Genomic DNA, 23,246 nt, shown 5'->3' on the forward strand with positions numbered 1-23,246 from the left:
TGTTGTTTGCTTAATGACCCCCACAAAAAATGTAAAATTGGGTCAGTCACATGAAGATCTGCTTAATGACCAGGACAACTTACAATGGTAATTCCAGGTTAGAGGCCCATTCATACATTAACCAAGTTCTTTAACCTGCAAAACTCAATTGTAGCTGTCCATGGTGCTGACTTCAATACCCTTTACTCAAACAGGTTTTCCCCCTAAGGCAATCTCCTGTGCTGACATCAGCAGTAGTGAAAACTGATGGGTGATCACCAGGAAATTCCAGGGCTGTAGGCTAGCCTGGGAAAAAGCAAGGTCAAAATACTTCCTGAAGGTTGCCAAGAAAACATGTGACATTCCATAAAGTCACTTTGAGTCATGGTTAACTTAATAGAGTTTTAACCTTTGCTTGCCTTGATTGAATTGGACTCCACCTCTTTGTCCAGTTTCATCTGCCTAGGCATAATTATTCTCCAGGGACTGAATTTTCATGCCACTAAGCTGCCCTTATGACCTCTAATAAAATATAGATGAATTATATGTCTAGCACATTGATTTCAATGACAATATAATCTGAAGTATTTTAACAATCCCATTAGAAGGAGAGTTACATGGGCATTAAGGTCCATGGTGTGCAATGTACCAGGGGACAGTGGAAACAGAGGAATGAGAAGGAAGTCAAAGTGAGGACAAAAAAAGACTATAGGCATTTCAGGTACATATGCCTTGGTTTAATTACAGTACAGATAGTCCTCAACTTACAACTGAATCTAAAATTTCTAAGCAGGACCATTGTTAAGTGAGTTTTGGTCCATTTTATGAACTTTCTTGCCACAGCTGTTAAGTGAATGACTGCAGTTGTTAAGTTAGTAACACAGTTTCTAGAGCCCTGGTGGCACAGTGGTTAAGGTCCAGTATTGTAGTCAAACTCTGCCCACAGCCTAGAATTTGATCCTGACGGGACTCAAGGTTGACTTAGCCTTCCATCCTTTCGAGGACAGTAAAATGAGGACTCAGATTGTTGGGGGCAACGTGCTGAGATTATAAACAGCCCAGAGAGTGCTGTAAAGTGCTATTGGGTGGTATATAAGTCTAAGTGCCATTGCTATTCCCCACTGTCTTCACTTGTCAGAACATCACAAAAGCTGATCACATGAACCCCAGGACACTGCAGCCTTCATAAATACATGTCAGTTGTCAAGCATCCGAATTTTGACAACATGACCATGAGGATGTTGCAATGGCCATAAGTGTGAAAAACGGTCATTAGTCACTTTTCTCAGTGCTGTTGTAACTTTGAACGGTCACTAAATGAATGCTTGTAAGTCGAGGACTCCCTGTAATGAATGTCATGTAAAATTGAATCTATTTTGCTGATTATGTCTACTGTATTATTAACAGAAAAACAGAACGGAAGAACAGAGTTGGGAGGGGCCTTGGAGGTTTTCTTGTGCAACCCCCTGCTCAGGCATGAAACTCTATATCATTTCATATACCATTAGGGCAACTTTAGTTTTGTTACTTGCCCTGCCAAATGTATAGTTTCTGGAGAAAATGCCACTAAAAGTCAGTTGAAAATGCTGTGTGAAAAAACTGTCTGCAAAAGTGATCTCAATATGCTTTAATTCTGAGCCATAACAGCAGATCCTCACTATAGTGGGCTTTGTTTCCAGAAAGCACAGCAGCCCACACACAAAGCTAAGGAATGCACCAACTGATAACTCAGTGAGCAATGCGTTTGTGTTTTGTGCAATCTTTAGGAAACTGGTTGCTGGTTTGTATGAATCAAGATTAAGACATAAATTAAGCATGTCTTCTCAAGCATCTCTGGGGGGGGGAGAGAGAGAGGGAGAGAGGGAGAGAGGGAGGGAGGGAGGGAGGGAGAGGGAGGGAGAGGGAGAGGGAGAGAGAGGGAGAGAGGGAGAGAGAGAGAGAGAGAGAGAGAATGGATATTTTTGTCAAATAAATTCAATGACCTGACTGAATTTTTGCAGCCAAGGTCAGTGGGGTGAGAAGGTCAAAAGCCTACCCTTCAATTATGATGACAGCAAGACTGATGGAGATACCAGTCTAATTTTTCTTCAGAAAATTGACCTAGTTGTCAAATCTTTCCTAAAGAGACACAAAAGCTTTGTGTGTTTCACTGTTTTTGTCAACTGAAAAAGAAGTGCAAAATGCAGCAATCAAACCAGAATAACAATGAAGCCTATCATACTGGATTCCAAATCCATTTTAAGATAATTCCTGTATTAAGCTAATTGAAAGGACACAAAAATAGGCATCTAGGCAAGATGCTTCAAAAGACAGGTTGGAGAATCGAAAGGAACTTTTTTTTTAAAGTGTTGATGAAATCAAATCATTAATTCTGCTTGGTTTAAGTTTAACTAGAAGATGGGAAGGCGCAGGAGTTGCTCTATCAAATGCGATAATTGTTAGGTTGAGCCAGCTAAATCCACAAAGCTGCTAGGATAAGGACAGAATAAAGAAGGACCGTTTCCCCAGTTCTGAAAATCAAAGTCAAACTGTCTTTGGCCCCATCTTTTAAGAATAGAACGGCTTGTCATATGTGAAAAAACAAAAAGCAGAACAATTCTCTTCTGGCAGACAATTATGGAAATAAATACTGACATAAGCATAAAACACATTTCCTCACTCTCATCAGCAGCATCAGTAGCACTGCTCCCAGTTGCTGCTTTGGTTCCAAGTGCTTGCTTCTCCTCCAACTGTAGTGCCTACTGGGTAGCCCTTATTCTGGCCATATGCCACTGCCTAATGAATGTTGCTGATGTGTGCGTATGTGTGTGTGTGTTCAGAAATGGAGAGAGAGAGAGAGAGAGAGAGAGAGAGAGAGAGAGAGAGAGAGAGAGAGAGAGAGAGGGAGGTGTGGCAGAAGAAAACTGCTCAAAGCTGGAGGCTGGAGACCGTGGTAAGGACAAAATAGAATGGGATCAATAGGTCAAGGAAGTTAAAAGTGCTTTGGGATATGTTTTCCATAAAATGAGAAGCGTGACCTATAAGTGTCAATCACATGAGCCTTGGGGAATAATCAGTAATGAAGAAACTGGGTCAGCTTCCATTTACATCTCATTCAAAAAGCTGTCATCATCAAGTTCAACACATAAGTTTGAGGAAGAAAAAAAAAATCAGGCCATGATCTGAAGGCACATGATATGGACTGTTCCTGAAATGAAGTATGTTTTGCGCTGGTCTAAACCTGAATAAGAACCCATTTGGATATTGATGGACCCATCCTTCAAGTTTAAAGAAGAAGAAAAAAATCTAATAAACAGGTGCTTTTCAAATGTAAAACAAGCCGAGAAGACTCTTACATAGTAGGTATTGTAACAAAGAGAAGTACTGTACAGGTAGTCCCAAAGGTGCTTTTTCAAAAGGCAACTGGACTTTGTTTTTCCTTGAAGACATTTCACTTCTCATCTGAGAAGCTTCTTCAGTTCTCCAGAAGTTCTTCCAGAACTGAAGAAGCTTCTTGGATAAAAAGCAAAACATCTTCAAGCAAAAACAAAATCCAGTTTGCCTTTTGAAAAAGCACCTTTGGGACATCCATGACCTGGATGACTTAGAATCTCCAAAGATAAATTTACAGTACAGGTATTTACAGTAAATGAAAATATCAATATGCCAAGCGGTGATGAATGTGCAAGAACTGTTCGTGCTATTGTGTTACCAAACTTCTAAAAATATTTCTCCCCAAAACCAGGAATGTATTTTACATTTTTTCTCTTTTTATAGCAGAATGGATTCTACTCAAATAATATGCAGAGCCATTCTTTTTGCTGATTTTCACATTCCCTTAAGTGTTTTGAAAATAGTGACAATATTTACATAAATTCATGACTCTTTCATATTGAAACATCCTGACTTCTAGCATGTGTGATCAACCATAGACAGAGCTCAGCCAGTACATGGCAGAGATTACAAGGTTAAACAAAAAACAAAAAAACTTGTGTTTTCAACATGAGATCTAGCTCTGGCAAGACAGTTTACATTTGACTGTCTCTATCTTGCAAAACTATTTTTTGCACCAGTAGATCCATAATTATCTACTACAGGGCTTGGAAGCTTAAAGAGTTCCTAAAATTCCATCCTAGAAGATGCATTTTTTTCCTGCTGCTTATTGGCTTCCAGAAAACATTCTTTCTATTAATGTCCTTCCTATGCATGCTTTCTGAATATTTAAGGAGCAGGATCAGAAAGGACGCAATAAGGAAAGAAAACAATGTCTTGAAATGTAAATTTCAACTGCAGGGCTACAGCAACTACAGAACGACTAATAGGGGCAATGTATATACTTTTCAAAATACATTACAGAGAGGAGAAAATACTGACCAAGATCTGTCTTGCTTTGGTGTCATTCTTTATTGTCATTTAGCTATACTGGTTTGAGGAAATTGAGATAGAGCAGGGGTCTTCAAAGTTGGCCCTTTTATGACTTGTGGACTTCAACTCCCAGAATTCTTCAGCCAGGCACGCTGGCTGAAGAATTCTGGGAGTTGAAGTCCACAAGTCATAAAAGGGCCAACTTTGAGGACCCCTGGAATAGAGGCTTCTTTTAAAGCCTCTCTTTCAAGCCCCTTTAAAAAACATCCATGTTAGAGGTCATCACTATTACTATTAATCAGCTTTAAAACATCTCCTCATTGGCTGCACTGGACAACCAAAGAGAAAAAAAAAATCTCCTTGGCAATATCCTTCATGTCATACCTGACTTCATACATGTGTTTTCTTAACTTTTCTTAACTTCAGGGTCCCAAATTCTCTAGCTGTTTCTCATGAGCCCCTTGAGCATTACTTGGTTGCCCTCTTCTGATTTTTCCCACCTTCATTGCATACTTTTTCAAACTTAGCAACCAGACACTCCACAGCCACAAATACACAGTGATCACATGCTGAGTCAACATCTTCACCATTTTGACTCCCACATCTTTTTTTTCACATTGGTTACAAACAGCTCGAATCCCTTTTGTGTACACATAACATTAGGAGATTTGCATCATTTTACCCCTCCTCAGAAATATCATTTGAAGCTAAAGAATCCTAAATGTTCTTTAGCTTTTCTCAGAAAACATGCCAAACATCCTCTGAATTTCCCAGCCAGCAAGAACCTTATTCAGAATTAGTGAGGATACACCACTGGGGAATTTACTATTTGATATACACATCTGGTTAAGACTCTGGGCAGTTCACCACAAATTTAAAAACTAAGATAAAGTGGTGCAATTGTGATATTGTCTTTACTGTTATTTTACATTTACATTGTGAGATGGCATGCCACATATATTTTCTAAATGAATAAATTCTTTAAGATTCTTTAGCAAATACATTTTCTGAATAAATAAATTCTCAGAGTTGGACTCATTCAATGGCTTGACCTAATACACACTGAAACAACCAGATCTTAGTGTCTTTTGGAAGGCCAATGGGGTTAAAAATATATGGATTTGGGGTGGGGGGTGGGGGGTATTAGTGGTGATGGCAGCTGCTGTGACAAAGAAGACCTGTGTCAATAGTCCGACTAGCAAACCCAACAAAGGCAATTACGTCCCAAAAGGTAAAACTTTATTGGATACACTATCTTGGAACTAAAGAAGCAAAACCAGCTCTGGGTTTTCCTGCATGAAAGCTTGGTTAGTTAAACAATAGATTCCTGTACCCCCACCCATCGGTTGTTCACATTGTCCAATAGTAATTCTTCCTTTTGTTATGGGAACAGTCCACTTCTCCATCGAGCACCTGCGGTAATGACCTTGGCATTTTGCAGGCTCTCATTGTCCATGAACAGCTTCCTGGCATTCCATTTCTTCCCTCCGCTTTCTAGCTCTCCCCCCTTTTCTATGGCAAGTTGATTAGCGATAGAAGGTAGCAGGCATCATAGTGATTCAATCTTGACAACCTGCTTCTCCTTGTCCCATCTGATGCCATGTCAATATTGTCAGATGTGGAGCAGGCAGAATTAACAGCAGACAGGCAGTCCCACTAATAAACCAGCCCTAGGACATACTGTTGATGACTTGCACGCTGATTTATACCTGGAAACCATAATGAAAGCTAATGGGTGTTGCATTCTGGACAAGTTGCAGATTCTGAAAAATCTTCCAGATCAGTCCCATGTGCACTGCAGTAATACAAACCAATGGTAACTAAAGCATGAATGACTGTGTGTAATGGCAGTGAAGAAGACCGTTGTTATCCTGGGAGAGTTTAGTGAGATATTTTGATTTCTCTTTTATATATATAAAGTATACATCAAAAGTCTAAAGGTTCAGAGCTTGTTCTGAGTTAGATGTCTATGGAGATTCTCTGTCATCCAGGTCATAGTTACCCCCAAGGTGCTTTTTCACAAGGCAACTGGACTTCCTTGTTTTTCTTGAGTTTTCGCTTCTCATCCAAGAGCTGAAGAAGCCTCTTGGATGAGAAACAAAATGTCAAGAAAAACAAGAAAGTCCAGTTGCCTTGTGAAAAAGCACCTTTGGGATGTTCTGAGTTAGCCTGCTTATTTTCTTTACTGTTGTTTACTGGATAAAAGAAGGGGGGGGGATGATCTTCTTATAACTTCAAAGCTTTCCTTGCTGTGAAATTCTCAGACTTTTGATTCCCATCCCAGAATCTTGTGCCAGCCGGTCAAGATCAGGTCTTACAGTCTCCTGACCACAGCAAGCCATGAAGTCATGGTGCCAGGTTTTGATTAAAACCTTGAGGTTGTTGTGGCTGTTTGTTAGGAACTTCTGCAAGGAATCTAGTGCTGGGTATATGGAAATTGACTGCCCTTGGGGTGCATCTCTGCTGTCATTATTAAGGAGTTCCTGACAGCTTGTAAGAGAGTTGGACATCATCTTGCTTGGTATGCATACTTCTTATGTGATGCTTTTAACTCTGTTTGCTTGAGCTAATAATAAAACTTAAAATCCCTTAATTTACTGTAATGTTCATTGTCTCTGGATTCAAAAGAACCAATTGCCTGAGCACCTGATCACTGCCCGTCACTTGGCAAATCATTGTGAAACGTAACTCCTGATCTAGAAGCAATTGGTACATAAGATCAATTAGTGCAAAGGCCCTTTGCATCATAGCTATCACTTGCTACTCAGGGAGATGAGAGAACCCCCAAATTATAAACTTGGTTTTGTCTGAGGGGGACCTGCCATCCTATCCAGAGCTAAAGATCAAAGATCTGTAGTACTAGGGAGGGGTGGAGAACCTTAAAACCTACAGCCAACCAATCTTTTTAGGATTGAATCTAAGCCTGTTTCTCCCTAGCCAGATCTCCAAGGCCTTCTATAAAGATTGTCATAGAAGATTTATAGTATAATATCCTCTTTGAAGTCCTCTTTGAAGACTAACACTGGGCACAATATTCCAAGTAGGTGATTGATTCAGTGGTATAAAAGCATGGATAATACTTGATATGTTTTTTTTTTTAACAATTCCTTTTCTATAAATAAATTTTCTAATCTCCCACATGGATTTGCCACATTCACAACAGTCAACATTCTTTGATAATATCCCAACAGCATTACAGTACTTTGAATTTAAGCACATTTTGCCTCAAGGCTTCCTGTATATCATCAAGAGGATGGCATATAACTGGAGTATTGGAAAGTGAGAAAATAAATCCCACTGTTTTGTTGAACATATTTGAGTTCAACAAAATAAGTTCATTGGGATGGCCTACAAAATATCTTGGTCAAGTCATTCCATTGAGGTGAGCCCTTATCTTCCATTCAAGGCTATATCTAAACTATCAAAAGCACTATAATGACCCCTATCTAACTCTTGTTAAGAGTTCACAGCCTTGACTGGCATAGCATTAACTTCATTCAAAAGATGAATCTTAGGGATTGCAACTATCTGAAAGGGATTCTCATCATTTGTCCCAGACATTTTCCATTAGTGCTAAAAATCAACTATTCAAAGTTCATTTTCTTTTTTTCTTTTCTGCATCACAGTTGCAGATACCACCTACATGCATACTTTTCCTTTTTGACAAAATAGCATTATTATACTGCCTGGCAAAATAATATTAATTTTTACCCTGCAAATAATTAGGGAGAAAAATTATAATTATCATACTGTGTACTGTGATGTGTAAATGTGCTTAAATTTGGCATAATCTCAGCAGAAAATGCTTTCCAAAGAGCAGGTCAGAAAACAAAGTCAAAGGCAGATGTATTTGAATCAAGCTAAAATCACAGCAATGGAGAAAGCACTTTGGTGAGACTGACACAACTCTCTTGTAGAACAAAGTCCCTACACTTTGATACAGAAACCTGTAGCCCCTAGCATCCACAAGACCATATTAGTTATGAAACTGTACTCAACCAACCATGTATTAGGGAGATATAGCAACAGTAGTACTATTCATAGTGTATGTTCACAGACAGCTGGAATCTTGAAACTCTGAAACTATGAATGATATCCAAAAATAATTATTATGACTCCCAGCAAGTTTCTTTTGAAGCCACCAATGTAAATATCTACTAAAAAAGCTGATTCAAATATGCAGTTGGAGAGGGAAAGTGGTTCAAATTTGCAATATTATCTTTGGAAACAACTGCAAATCTGATCTAATTTTCACAGTGATCAGACCTTGTCTTTTCATCCTGTAAGTGAGTTCTGAACAATAGACTGGTCGGGAACAACAGTAAGGATCTCATATTTGATATTCTAGCAATATTCCACAAAGAAAGGAAACAAAGAAGAATGGTCAAATTTAGCCTTCTGCCCAATAGAGTATTTTTAATGGTTAGGATGTTAGACAAGTTGAAGTCCCCACTTAACCACCAGTTACTCTCTCTCAGTCCAACCTACCTCATAGGCTTATATTAAAGTGAAAGAAGAAAAGTCAAGTCATAGCCTTAATTTCACAAGGGAAATAGAAATAAATTTCAAATCCTTGCCTTGAAAATGAAGGGAAAAGACTGGAACCAACTGAGAAAGTCTACAACAGACTCTGGAATTCAAAGCTGTATTCTATGAATACAGGCTAAATTCAGATTTACTGTAAGTAATCAGATTTTGTAGCTGGCTATTTGAAGAAGGACTACTTCAAGCAACTTCTATAAATTCCTCTACTCTTTCATATCTTTCATCTGCATTTAATGACTAGACTATTTTAATTTGGGTTTTTTTCCAGATTCTTGAAGAGCAATAAATGAACAGGATATCATTGTATAATTTATAAAGAGCGAGGAATGACTTGCATTGGGGAAAGTACTCAGCTGGTAAATTTTGAAATTTTGCTTAACAATTGCCACAGGGATTGTGGGGATTGCAGTTGCTAAGCCATGCACTCATCTGAAATCTTGCTTTATGGCCACATCACTTAGCGACCAAAAGTCCAGTAAGTCAAGGACTACCTGTAAGACAAAAGCAGGAAAGATTCTTTACATAATCAGATCTAGATTGTCTATTTTGTTTTTATGTAAAATTATGTAAATTTCTTATAACCACCCAACTCTAATGGACTCTGCACATAGAAATTAGGCTCCTTGGGCTAATGCAGGGGTCTTCAAACTTGGCCCTTTTATGACTTGTGGACTTCAACTCCCAGAATTCCTCAGCCAGGCACGCTGGCTGAGGAATTCTGGGAGTTGAAGTCCACAAGTCATAAAAGGGCCAAGTTTGAAGACCCCTGGGTTAATGATTCTGTTCCTTCCAATTACTAATAATACTGCAGCAACTGGTTTTTAAAAAGGGAACTATCTGAAATGTAGAAATGTTACATTTGTTCATATTGTGGTCTGCTGTACTAGGATGCCTATAATCCTCTGCACTCAGTAAAAGCAGACTGAAAACAAATGATTGTGTTTTCAGAGGTATAGGACCAACCTGTTTATTTTATTAGCATCTTATACAACTATATTTGCTCCACAATCACCATTTTGGAACTGATTTGGAATTCCTCTTTAAGTCATGAATGTGACACCCCACCTAATTTATGGACCTTGTCCTTCTTCCCTGGTCTGCATTCAGGGTAACAACTTGCCTGATGAACTTGAAAACATATAAATTCTTTTTGGGTAATTTTTGTTGGTCTATTTGGCTTGGATTGTTTTTGTTTTATTTTAAGCATGTAAAGTTTAATACCCATTGAAACATCTATTCTCTGATATTTTTATTGTGAGGTTTCATTAAGGCTCAGAGGGTAAACCAATTACTTATTGGATTAATCAGGCAAGATTGGACCAAGCTCAAACAAGGGAAAGAAATCTGATTTGTGGCAGGCAACATCAAGGGATTACAGATATTCCAAATCAACTTTTTTAGCTACAACTTACTCATTTAGAACAGTAGGAAGATATTTGCCTAATAGCAAGTTAAAGTTTTATGTTGGGATCTAGACTTTATCATATATGTAAGAGAAGATTGCCATTAAGCTGAGTTGATCCAAATAGTTAAAATGCTATTATATTTTGAGTCCAAGATAATAAGATTTATTAGTGAACAGATATTACAAAACACTTTTAATCAAATCTCTTACATCTATTCCAATTTTGACTCCAAGCTGACAGAAGATTCTATAGTGCTGGATGAGTATATACATTCTTTTATATGAAAAGTATGAGTATAAAAAAATGAGGATGTGCTTTTAAGAAGAGATTGGACAACCATTTGTCTGAAATGGTATAGAGTCTCCTGCTGGGATGGAGGCTTGGATTGGAGGATCTCCGGTCCTCCCTTCCAACTCTATTCTGTTCTGTTATTCTGTTATACTTTCTATGATCCTGTGTATCCATGTGATCAAGCCCCAGAAATGTCTGGAATGGTATAGGATCCCCTGCCATGGGCAGGGGGTTGAACTAGAAGGCCTCCAGGGTCCTCTCCAATACAATGTTCGATGTTATTTCTTATTTTTTTCCAGGATAACTGTTTGGTATGAGCCTTGGAAGAACTTCTTAGACCAGAGGTCTCCAACCTTTTTGGTCTATTGGGCCCGGAAATGGAGGCAGGCATCATTACGTGCATGTGGTGCACACAAATGGCCCCATGTGAGCTCATGCACACATGCAAATTGGGCTGCGTGAGTGCAAGTGCTGCAAATGGGGTGGGACTAGCATTGGCAAGATGCTCAGGGCCATGCTAGCACTGGTGGGGTGCTAGTGCCGGTGGGATGCTTTGGGTGGAGCTAGCGGGACACTCGGGATGGCTCTAGTGCTGGTGTGATGCTCGGGGGGGGGGCTAGCACCAGCGGGATGCTCAGGGCAGTGCTAATGCTGGTGGGATGCTCAGGCAATGTTAGCACTGGCGGGATGCTTGGGGTGGCACTAGTGCTGGTGGGATGTCGGAGCTGGCGCTAGTGCTGGCAGGATGCTCAGGGTGGTAGCAGTGCTGACGGGATGCTTGGGGTGGCACTAGTGCTGGTGAGATGCTCTGGGGGGTGGCACTAGTCCTGGCAGGATGCTCAAAGTGGCACTAGTGCTGGTGAGATGTTCGAGGCAGAGCGGTGCTAGTGCTGGCGGGATGCTTGGGGTGGTGCTAGTGGGAATGTGGGGAGTGAGTGCCTTCATGCAGCATGGTGGCCAAGAGGCCATGGCCCACAGGTTGGGGTCCCCTGTCCTAGACAATAGACTAACAAGTTGGAATTATGTTGTATCTGGTAGTAAAAGCTTTCACTTGGGCCATGATCCTGAGAACTCAGCATTAAAATTAACGCAACTCCATTGCTGAAAATAGCTTTGACTATGTCCTTCCTTCCATCTATGCAACTTTTCCAACCTAGCACCTTTTAGATGTGTTGGTTCCAGTCTCTGCCAATCCTGCATGTATAAATTCATAACAGAAGGTGACAGAAAACAGCCAATATGGATATCACAGCATAACAAAACATACAGTATATTCCTCATATTGGCCAGCTAGATTTCAGACAATGGAAGAGATCAGCATGGGAATAATATTGACTACCACTAGAATCCAAATAATTAAGCATAAAGCTCCTGCGTTCAAGATCAGCCCATATGAAGTCAAACCATGGATTCTTTCCTCAGCTGCATGAGTGATATAGAAGCAAATCACCACTATTTCATTTCCATTAATCATTTCCTGAAGGACCGACTTGTGTATGCAAAATACATGTTAGGAAGCAATAGAAGGGCTTGTTTTCTAATACAAAAAGGATCTTATCATAACAGGCAGGTAATCCCATAATACATAAATCACCTGTTTTTCTGATTTTCCTCCAGCTCGCCATGAGGGAGAGTGCTCTGGTTGCATGAGGCCTCCTTGTGCATAAGTTCACGCTGGAGAGCATCAAATTAATCTCTCCCTGCTTGAAGGTGACCTTCCCATCTCACCTTCTGCATTCTCCTTGAGTCGAATGCTTCCTACCTTGTGTGAGTAGCTGTAGGTTTCGAACTTCCTCTCTCACTTTCAGCTGGAGCACTTGCTGCAAAATGTGCTGACGTAAGCTCTCCTGAGCAATCCCCATTCGCTCAAGCTTTTTGTCGGTAAGCCTGAGCAGTGCGCGGCCTGGATCCGAAGGAAGAGACGAGAGGAAGAGGGATTACTCAAGCATTTCCATTTAATGAATAATAATAATAAAAGTTCTACATGCTGTCAATGCTCTCATTCTAGGAGACAAAACCTGCCTGCAGCGCAAATATTCTCTTGGAAACAATCTGATTCACAATGGGACAGATTGAGGGAATAGGTGGCCGTGAAATATATGTTGGCTCAGTGATTTAATTACATTCCACACTGGAGATCCAGGTTCCGAAGACAAAATCACTCATTGAGATTCCAGAACCTATACTTGTTATATAGGAAAGGAGCTATGCTTAATATGCTATAGTCAAAAGGGAGTTATGAGGACTGCACAATTGCTTAGGATGAGAACATATACCAATAGCAAGAGCGTTTAGACTTATATACTGATTCATAAAGCTTTACAGCCCTCTCTGAGTGGTTTATAGCAGGGGTCCCTAAACCTGGCCACTTTATGACTTGTGGACTTTAACTCCCAGAATTCCTCAGCCAACCATCAAGTGGCCAAGGTTGGGGACCTCTAGTTTACAGAATCAACAATCTGGGTCCTCATTTTACCAACTTGTGAAGGATGGAAGGCTGAGTCAACTTTGAGCTGGTCAGGATTGAACTGCTTGCAGTCAGCAGAGTTAGCCTGCAATACTGCATTTTAACCACTGCACCACCACAGCTCTGTTTAATATACTTAAGCTCTCAAGTTCAAGCCCTTAGGAGGAACATCTAGCAAGCAATGGGAGATGTCTTTGATGAATAGATAGGAAACCAATAGTACTGGCTGAGGATCATTTGTATAGCTCAGTGTAAAGTAGTTGCACTTATCTACAATATCTATTCTTCCAGTTTATTCAGATGTATCCCTCATAACAATGCCAAAGTAGAGTAACACAATCAATTAAACTATCAAAGGTATTTTAAAAAATAAAGTGCAACAGGAGAAAACAATCTTTAACACAAAACTTGCATATACAACAGGAATGTACTTGGGTGATGGGCTGATGGAAACATCAGTTAATAGGAACCAAGTTAATCTGGAACAATGTTCACAAAGGACTGTAAGCCCCAGCACTTCCTTGTCCTTACGTCCATCAAAAGAATGGCAATGTCTGTGGTGACATGGTGACCTCAGAATGCAATCTTTAACTGTCCTCAGGTCTTGGAAGAGTAATGCTGTATGGCCTTTTATCTAGTAATAGTAATAGTAGTAAAGTTGGAAGGGACCTTGGAGGTCATCTAGTCCAACCCCCTGCTCAGGCAGGAAACCCTACACCATTTCGGACAAATGGCTGTCCAGTTTCTTCTTCTTAAAAACTTCCAGTGTTGGAGCATTTACTGCTTCTGGAGGCAGGCTGTTCCACTGATTAATTGTTCTCACTGTCAGGAAGTTTCTCTGTAGTTCTAGGTTGCTTCTCTCCTTGATTAGTTTCCACCCGTTGCTTCTTGTCCTGCCTTTAGGTGCTTTGGGCTCTCATCTTTATTATTTTTTATAATTAACTCAAGGTGGCATATATTGGTCCAGGGTCATCCAACTGGCTTTGTGCCTAAGGTGGAACTAGAACTCACGATCTCCTGATTTCTAGCCCTGTCCCTTTACCAGTAGACTTTAGATAGCCATATTAGGAGAAATATTTCATTTTGGTATGGCTCCCCTTTATTAAATAGTAGCAATCCTAAAATCTAACCCTGAGGTAATTGTTCTTGTACTATTCATTGTATTTGAGTGATGTTGGGAGAACACTAGCTATCCAACACACTGAAGAAGAAAAGTTCAAGAAGAAAAAGGTAAATAAAAAATAAACATTTTAATTCTTGGAAGTGCTTCAGCAAATAATTTATTGTCCAGATGGGAACTATATTGATCCTTTACAAATCTTGGATATAAAAGACTGTTAAGACAGTTCTGTTTTTCAGCTCAATATATTCAGGAGGCCTTGATGATTTGAAGAGGAAGAAATAATCGTAACTCAAATTCCCGTCTGAAGTATAAATTCAAGCACAAATCATATTAAACTGCTTTGAAAATGCATTGTAAAATGTAAGACAGCCATTTTTAGAGCTTGCAGAAAGAACCTCAAAGACCCCCAAGGCAAATTAAATACAAATCTAAAACTTTGGCAGACTGACTTACACATTTACATTACTTATTCCTTGTACACTTATAAACCTATTTCTTAGATGCACTAACTGTTCAATAAATATGGATGTAAGTAAAGTCTTCTCTGAGGTAAGCTCAAGTCCTGGTAACTTCTGAATCTGGTCTAAAGTTCTTAGAGTTATCAGTGGCCTCCCATTCAAGTGTTAATGGTGCTTGACCTTCTTAGCGTCCAAACCCAACCAAGGTTAGCCAAGGTCAGCCAGCTGCTAAGGCTATGGATTGATTTTATTTTCAACTTGACAAACCAAGACCTGTTGGATCATCATTTCCTAGATAGTTTCTTACCTAAACAGAGAAACAAAATGACCAAGAGTAAAAAAAAGCAGTAAGAGTTCGAGTGAGTGTCAATGATTTAGAAGCTAATCAGCTTGTATAATGTGGGATGAATGATGCAATGTTAGGAATGACTCAGTAGGAGTCTGTATCCCTTTAAGAGCTTGAGAATAAAAGGGATTGGAGTTTGCTGAATTATCACATGTATGTATTTTGTTTCTAGTACATTTGTAGATATTGTAATATAAACCACCACTTAATACAAACCACTGTTTACTGTATTTACTCCTGGGTTACCTCAGCACAATAAGACTGTTCATGCCCCGACAGTGAGTTTTGATTTCCTGCCAGCTTGACCATGGCTGATTCCCCCCCACCTTTAGCAGATGATGGTGGGACCAGTCTACCTGGCTTCCAGAAAGCTAGAATGGGACCAGTCTACCAGATCTCAAGTGGTCAAAGACAGGGCTAGTCTACCAGGTCTCTGGAGGGCTATGCCAGGACTGGCCTGCTAAATCTTAGCAGCTGTGTGGAGGCACATCAGCACTGACTCAACTGTAAATTTGCTAAATTTCAACCCTACAGAAATCATGGATCCCAGATTTTGGATGCATTTTATAGGTTAGTCCAGGGGTTGGCCACCTTGACTCTTTTATGACTCGTGGACTTCAACTCCAGAATTCCTGAGCCAGCAGAGCCAAGGTTGCCTATCCCTGGCACATGATTCACTTAACAACTGTGGCAAAAAGATTATAAAATTGGGCATGATTCCCTTAACAACAGCCTTGCTTAGCCACAGACATTCTGGTCCAATTGTGGTCATAAGTCAAGGACTATCTACAAAGTATTCCTTTTATTTCTTTTTCAGTCCTGTTTTCCTTTTACCAATGGATACAGAAACCTTGAGCTACTAAACCCAAAACAGGATGTTTGGGAGCTGCTTAATGCTTTTGATTTCATCACCATCCACAATATTGTTGTATGAGTATTTCCACATATTTCCCCACAGGCATTCGGTAAAAATCAAAAGGGGTGGATGGCTGTCACCTAGAATTTTATCTGGAGGACTGCCCATCTGCCAAGAAAATACACAATATTATACTAGGAGTGATTAAGGAACACCTTGAGAATATAAAAGGAAGATAGGATTATAAATGTGTTCCCAGCCATGTCCATCACAAAAACATATATAGGTAAATAAGCAAACACCTTCTGGGATCATCCTTACAACATTTTCTCCAACCACTAAGTGCATTCACCATTCCCAAAAAGTTACCTACTATTGGAATAGCCCAATATTATCAACACTGAGGCACACATTATTTTCTTCCTTAGATTTTTCCCTATTGTTTTTTCTAAAGAAATGTTCTTGTGAAATCTTGCTTTGTCCTTTTCTAATATATTTTGCTGTATAATGCTCAGAAAAGAATGGTAGTATTCTTGTCCTGTAGAGGCAGGCAATAGCTTTACAATTTCTAATGCTGCTCTTGGATCTTTCTACATGAAGTTCATTGATATGATATATGTTTGGAGGGCAAAGAAAAAGCTATCATAGATGCTTCTTAATGTATTAGAAAGAGATCATGGCTTGCATGCAAAAATGCTTAGGACTGAACCTGAGTTCAAGTCCCAGCACTGCATGGAAAGATCTACCTTTGAAACACTGCAAAATCATTATCAGTCAGTGAGCTTGATGGACTGTTAAGATCTATTCTTATCTCCTATTCTCTATTGCCTGGAGAAGAAAAGGTCACTTTTCTTGTTTTCTGACTAGTAACAGAAAATTCTCCTGTCTGTCAGCCAAAAAATAGCAGCAATGTTTCAACAGAATGGAATTACCTCAGTGGGAGGCAGGATCACAGTTTTGATGGAGTCAACAAATTATAACTTGAGATTAACCAAGCCTCGTGCGATAGCAATCTGCAAAATTAATTCTACAAACCAATCCTTATGAAAATATTAGTTTACCTTCAGTTCTGAACAAACGTGCAGTGCTTCACAAACATACAGATCCTAAATCTTCTTCTTTTTTTTAACCAAATACTATTAAGAATGTCAAACTGAGGATGTTGTTAATATTTATAAGGTTAAATAATTGACGTTAATATAAATGGAAAATTAAAAGTGCACTATATATAAAGGAGAAAAGAATGCAGACAGTGAGCTATGCTGTTCAACCTATATCTCCTTAACTCTCTATAGAGATTCTATAGGAAGTTTATTGATTTAATAGCAGGATTATCTGATGGACCTTTTTCGTGATGAACCTTTCAGCCAAGTCTGAAAGATACCAGATTTAGGAATAGTGTGAAAGTTAAAGGATGATGTTTAGCTTTGAGGATCTGTGTGTCAGCTAATCTTGGTTGATGGGCAATGGCTACACAATTGCACAGGCTAGTATCATGTAAGTAAGCTACTCTTGTATTGCCATTTCATTGGCATATATATGGAAGATGTGATGCCACAGCTGGCAAACAGGTTTCAATCAGCCTGCAATTTTATTAAAAATATAAACTGTTTATTAAGTTTTCACAATTGTAAATACAAAGCCTTCAGCTCTGCATCAACAAAACAGTGTCCTGTTTTTATCTTCTATTCATACACATAATGCTAATCTATTCTAAAGCAGATAGGTATTCTTAGAAGTATTCAGCAGTATTCTTAATTGCACATTGTTAATCCAATATTATGTATAAACAATAAAGGCAGCCTTTCAAAAGTAATGAAATGGGGAAGAGTGAAGCTTGCCAACTGGATTGTGAGAAAGAAAGGGAGGAAAAGACACATTCCGCAAATATGAAAACTCTTTAATACTTTAATATAAGGTATCCTCATTTCTTTTAGGCCCATCTGCCAAAATGAATTTCTATAACTGGTAATATATACAACCTACCAAACACAACAGCAAATCCACAAAACACAGTACTTATTTGAAAATAGATGCCAGATCTCCAAGCTGGCTTTTAAAAAGTTTGAAGAACGTGAAATATTATTACGAAGTATTTTTAAAAAATACAAAACAGATCAGTATGTGTTTGATTGACTGGTGAAAGACTTTTAGTTGTGTCAATCATATCAAGGTGGACTGTGTTTGGAAAAATGGGAATCCCAGAAGATCTTATTCTCCTCATGAGAAATGTCTATCGAGATTCTCAGTTATCCAGGTCATAATTGTCCCAAAGATGCTTCTTCAGGAGTCAACTGGAGTTTCTTGTTTTTTTATTTGAAGATGTTTTGCTTCTCACCCAAGAAGCTTCCTCAGCTCTGACTGGAGGGTGGGAATGGTGAAGAAGCTTCTTGGATGAGAAGCAAAACATCTTCAAAGAAAAAACAAGAAACTCCAGTTGACTCCTGAAGAAGCATCTTTGGAACAATTATGACCTGGATGACTGAGAATCTGCATAAACATTTAGTGATGCACTTTGGGAAGAAAAGAGGAAAAAAAAGGAAAAGAAAAAGTTATAACTGGCTTCCAGTCTTCTTAATAGCAGTTACAAGTATATTTATATCTTTCTCTCTCTAAGATTAAAACATAATTTCCTTCTTTCCATAGCCTACCCTTTGTAATAATCAAATCCCTAAATCACAAGTTCACTTTCTTTTTTCAGCAAAAAGTCCCTAAGGGGTTTCCAGGAACTAATAACTGTAGTTATAGTCTTTTCAAACAACTCAATTTTGTCATCTCTGCTAATTCTATCATTTTCACCAGACATACCTCTGCTGTTATTCAGGTCTTTCAATTTTTGTGTATGTAATAATGTTGTAGCAGTTTTCATATATAAAATCAATTTTCCATAACTCTTTTCCAATTATCTAACCATTAGTCCCAACAAGAAGAGTTCTAGTTTCAATTCAAATTATCCTATTTTGGACCATTATGTGAGGAATTGGTTCTCTGAAGAAGGCTCTAATGCTAGGAAAGATGAAGAGGGAAAGAAAGAAGAAGAACAAGGCAGATGGACTCAGTCGTGGAGAAAATCTATCTGTTCACTAAGAATTGACACTGATTTGATGGCACATAATCGGTAAAGGAATCAATCAAACCATATACCAATAAGACATCTATAATATATATGTGTAAAATATGAAATTTAAAATAGCACTAGCATTGAGACTTATATATCACCCCATAGTGCTTTACAATTGCTCTGGTGTTGTAAAGGATCAAACTCTTGCCTGCAATATTGTATTCTAACCACTGCCACTGAACTGGCCCTAGTGCCTGGTGGAAAAGCCAGGTCTACAAATAAACAGAGTTGGGACCTGTCATCTACCTATTCCTCCAAGTTAGGTGATCATGTTCTGATTAGAGGAAGAGGTAATGGTACCTTTCTTGCCACTCTTATCTAATAAGAATGCTTCAACTTCGTTTTCCTTTCTCAGTTAAATATTATTCCTAAACCAGATATTTGACAGGAAACTGGATAGTGTATAACCTAGATGAACATATCTGAGAAGGGCAACATACTTCTTAGGCTTCATGCCAGTTTAGCCACATCTTTGTCTTGGCTGTGTAGCTGGAGCCTGTTGATGGTGATGGTGATGATGTTAGCCAATCAATAGTGTTTGACTCTTGGCTTCCAGGAACATTTCAAGGTGCTGATTATCACTAATTAAGTTTTCATTATAATGATGATGTTATCCATTCAGTTATGTCTGACTCCTGTTGATTCTATGGGCTGAGTCTCTTTACATTCTTCCAATCTTGCACTACTTCTTTGAGTTTTTCTGTGCTCTGGCTGGTGTCAGCTTTGATGATGTTGAGTGACCATGTTCTTTGGTGGCCTGGTTTCCTTTTACCACTAACTTTTCCAAACATAATCATTTTCTCCATTGAATTCCCCAACATGGCCAAAGTAAGTGAGATGCAATTTCATGATTTTGCCTTCTAATGACATGTCTGGTGCTATGTGTTCCACTACTTGCATGTTAGTCGCCTTTGCTGTCCAAGGAATTCATAAGAGCATTCTCCAGCATCACAACTCAAACGAGTCAATTTTCTTCCTGTTGTGCTTTTTTAAAGTCCGACTTTCACAACCATAAGTATCTATGGGGAACATAACAGAGCAGACTAACCTAAATTTGGTTACCAGTCAAAGCTCTCTTTTATGTTCCTTGCTTCTATTTTCACGATTTCAACCATGAAAGTATAGCCCAGATTACTGAGAGAATGTTCCAGGATAAACCTGAGAACCATCAAAACAGGTTTCTTATTCTTTTTTTTTTTTTTTTTTGACAATCACTGAGTCAAAGTCAAGAAAAGCAAGCAAGTATCTGGTCGAGAAGAATGGCATCTTTGCATTTGGCATAAAGCATATATTTTGCCAATAAAAACTTTTAGAAATCTTTCAGTGCTGTTTGCTAGTCTTGCTTGTTTCAGATTACACGATATCAGGCCTTTTGTTTTTCAAAATTACATTATTTTATTTCAAATAATAAAACAAAATGAAGGACCAAAGAAACAAAGGAAATTGCGACATGCATAAAATTGTAATGTTCCATTTACATTTGTGTTAAAATACTCCTTTAATTCTGTTGCAATTGTAAGCATGAGGAAAAATATTCCTGTGTTCCAGATTAAATTTCCTACATGCAAAAGAAAATAAATGCAAAAATGTCATTTCTAATAACAAATAATATATTTACAAGAACATAGATTTTTTTTCCCTAGAAGGGTGCAATAGCTCAGCAGTTAAAGCCACTGAGCTTGTCAGCTGGAGAGATGACAGCCCAGGTTTGAGATTCCAGTTCTGTGCAGCCTAGCTTGCCCCAGCTCCTGCCCACCTAGCAGTTGGAAAAAAGCATACAAATACAAGTAGATTAATAGGTACCACTATGCCTTTGACATATAGCCATGCTTTGGCCACATGATATGAAAATCATCTTCAAACAACGCTGGCTCCCTCAGCCAAGAAACAGAGATGAGCATCATCCTTTGAGTTGGACACCACTGACATGGAAACTTTTACCTTTACTTTTAGATTTTTTCCCTAGTCTCCCTCTTGCTCTTTCTCTCCAAGCAAGCAAATAAAATTGACATTCCCTCATCAATTTTTATTCACAAAAGTAAGATTCCACTAGATTCAACAGGAGATGATCAGATGCTTCTTGGACTCCAAAAGGTTATGGTTATGTGTCAGGATAATGATTTAAAGGTTAAACAGCTTATGTAATGATGCAATGTAATATAAGGTGGATGATGCAATGATAGCAATGACTCAGCAGGTGTGTGTATCCCTTTAAGATTCTGAGTATAAAAGGGAAGGCTTTGCTGGAGTCTTTCTCTCTCATTCATTTCCTCCTGTAACTGCTGTATATTGGAGTTTGCTGAATGACCACATGTATGTATTTTGTTTCTAGTATATATTGTAGATAATGTAATATAAACCACCATTTAATACAGACCACTGTTTGCTGTATTTACTCCTGGGTTACCTCAGCACAATAAGACTGTGCATGCTCTGACATTATGTTGCAGAACCTGAAAACTACAGTACTTCTGAACCCAGTGCACCCACTTTGATCTCACTGCTAACAACCAGTGGTAGGTTAATGCCAGTGAGTGGGATCTTTCTCCTTAGAAAGCAGATATCACATTTAAGATAAAAATAATAACATGGTAACTTTTATAAATTAATGCATTATTCTGTAAAAAGTATCTTTTTCTAATTTCCTGAAGTAAGATGCACAGACAAGTTTGGCTGTCAGTTAAGGGCAGGGAAAGAACGCAGGAGTCTTCATACAAGATGCAGAGAATACCTCTAGCTTTGATAACTTCAAACAGGTCTCGCAAGGGAAAAATGTGATTCCAACCCAGCTGTTATAATATTCTTGAAGAGCTTTCACCAATCTAAACATTAAGAAAGAGAAATTTGACCAACCCAGTACTTTTTGAAAAATCAGATTCAGGAAGCAAAATAAAATGAGATATACATTCTGAATGGGCCTTTCAAACAGGATATTCTTTTCATCTTTCTTGTTGAAGGTCTAACTATGTTTCTCCTCATTATACAGTCAAGTCCAAGCATTGGGTGCCCTTTCAATTGTCCAAAGAAATTTTGTTAATTTGCCATGTTGCCACAAAATTGCTGTGGCTTATTGTAAAGGCCATATTGATTTTTCAGCACATTTGGGATTGTTTTGAGAGAAACCTGGCTTTTCAATCTTGAAAATGCAGCCTTTTAGAGTTGGATCAAGCCATTTTCCTTTCAAAACCCATTGACTGTTTCTGAAAAAATAGATATGATCACCCCTAATGCACAAAAAAAGATATCAGACAAAAAAGGTACAGAATTGTGCATACTGACCAAATTAACATTCAAAGTGCAATCCTGAAATCCTCAGAAATGTCAGCCTCACTGCTGCATTAACACCTTTTAAGAACACCAAATGATTTTAGTGAAATTAGTTTTAAGAGGTGTTGTCAGCTTTATTTCAGATAAAAGTAGATAGTCAATGAATGTTAATACCCATTAAATCAGTCTCATCCTGATAACCATTTATAATCTTCATTTCCTTGTTGCATTGTTTATAAAATAAAAGTGAATCTGTTTCAACAGAATTCAGCAATATATTGTGTAACACCACACACTGAAACTTAAAATTGATTTTAGTAGTTGAATCTACAACAAAGAGGGCCTTGATTTTATCTCAGAAAGTAGCTCGTTTACCAGATGAACAAAACAACAACTTCAAGACTATAAATACCTTTATGATAGTCTCCCTGTAAGAAAAACTGCAGTGGTCAGTTAGTTTTACTATTCAGACATAGATCTAATGACTGCATTTGTACAGTATGTTAAGACTGGCTAATTTGACCTCGTTTTAAAGTTTTGTGCTTGTTTCGCAAAGTTCAACCCATTTGATTAGTTGATGGTTTACTGCATTGTACAAGCCAATTCAGTAATTAAGCCTCTTTATTAACATACAGTACAGATATTCCTCGACTTACGACAATTGAGCCCAACATTTCTATTGTTGAGACATTTGTTAAGTGAGTTTAGCCCCATTTTACGACCTTTCTTGCCACAGTTGTTAAGTGGATCACTGCAGTCAATACGTTATTAACCCAGTTGTTAAGTGAATCCGGTTTCCTCATTTACTTTGCTTGTCAGAAGGCTACAAAAGGTGATCACAAGACCTTGGGAGACAGCAACGGTCATAAATAAGAACCGGGTGCGAAGCATCTGAATTTTGATTACTTGATCATGGAGACGCTGCAAAGGTTGTAATGTAAAAAATGGTCATAAATCACATTTTTCAGTGCCATTATAACTTTGAATAGTCACTAAATGAACTGTTGTAAGTTGAGGACTATCTGTAGCTACTCTTTTATAAC

The 23,246-nt window shown here is 38.5% G+C and overlaps 1 protein-coding gene across 5 annotated transcripts in view; it reads right to left on the minus strand.

The window, feature by feature from the left end:
• Nucleotides 1-5,218: 5,218 nt before the first annotated feature.
• The window catches only part of SAMD12 (sterile alpha motif domain containing 12), a 99,751-nt gene continuing 81,723 nt past the window's right edge, over nucleotides 5,219-23,246 (minus strand). For 4 of the 5 annotated variants that reach the window (XM_039366805.1, XM_039366802.1, XM_039366801.1 and 1 more), the window contains 2 exons: nucleotides 12,328-12,468; nucleotides 5,219-9,359 (listed from right to left, as the gene is read on the minus strand). In XM_039366805.1, coding sequence (XP_039222739.1) covers nucleotides 9,349-9,359; nucleotides 12,328-12,468 — 152 coding nt within the window. In that variant the 3' untranslated portion in view covers nucleotides 5,219-9,348. Of the gene's footprint in view, nucleotides 9,360-12,327; nucleotides 12,469-23,246 lie in introns of those variants that run through there. The other variant, XM_039366804.1, reaches the window with a different exon arrangement.

The sequence above is a fragment of the Crotalus tigris genome, unplaced genomic scaffold (assembly GCF_016545835.1).
Source record: "Crotalus tigris isolate CLP2741 ecotype Arizona unplaced genomic scaffold, ASM1654583v1 scf7180000020376.317737, whole genome shotgun sequence".
Classification (NCBI taxonomy): domain Eukaryota; kingdom Metazoa; phylum Chordata; class Lepidosauria; order Squamata; family Viperidae; genus Crotalus; species Crotalus tigris.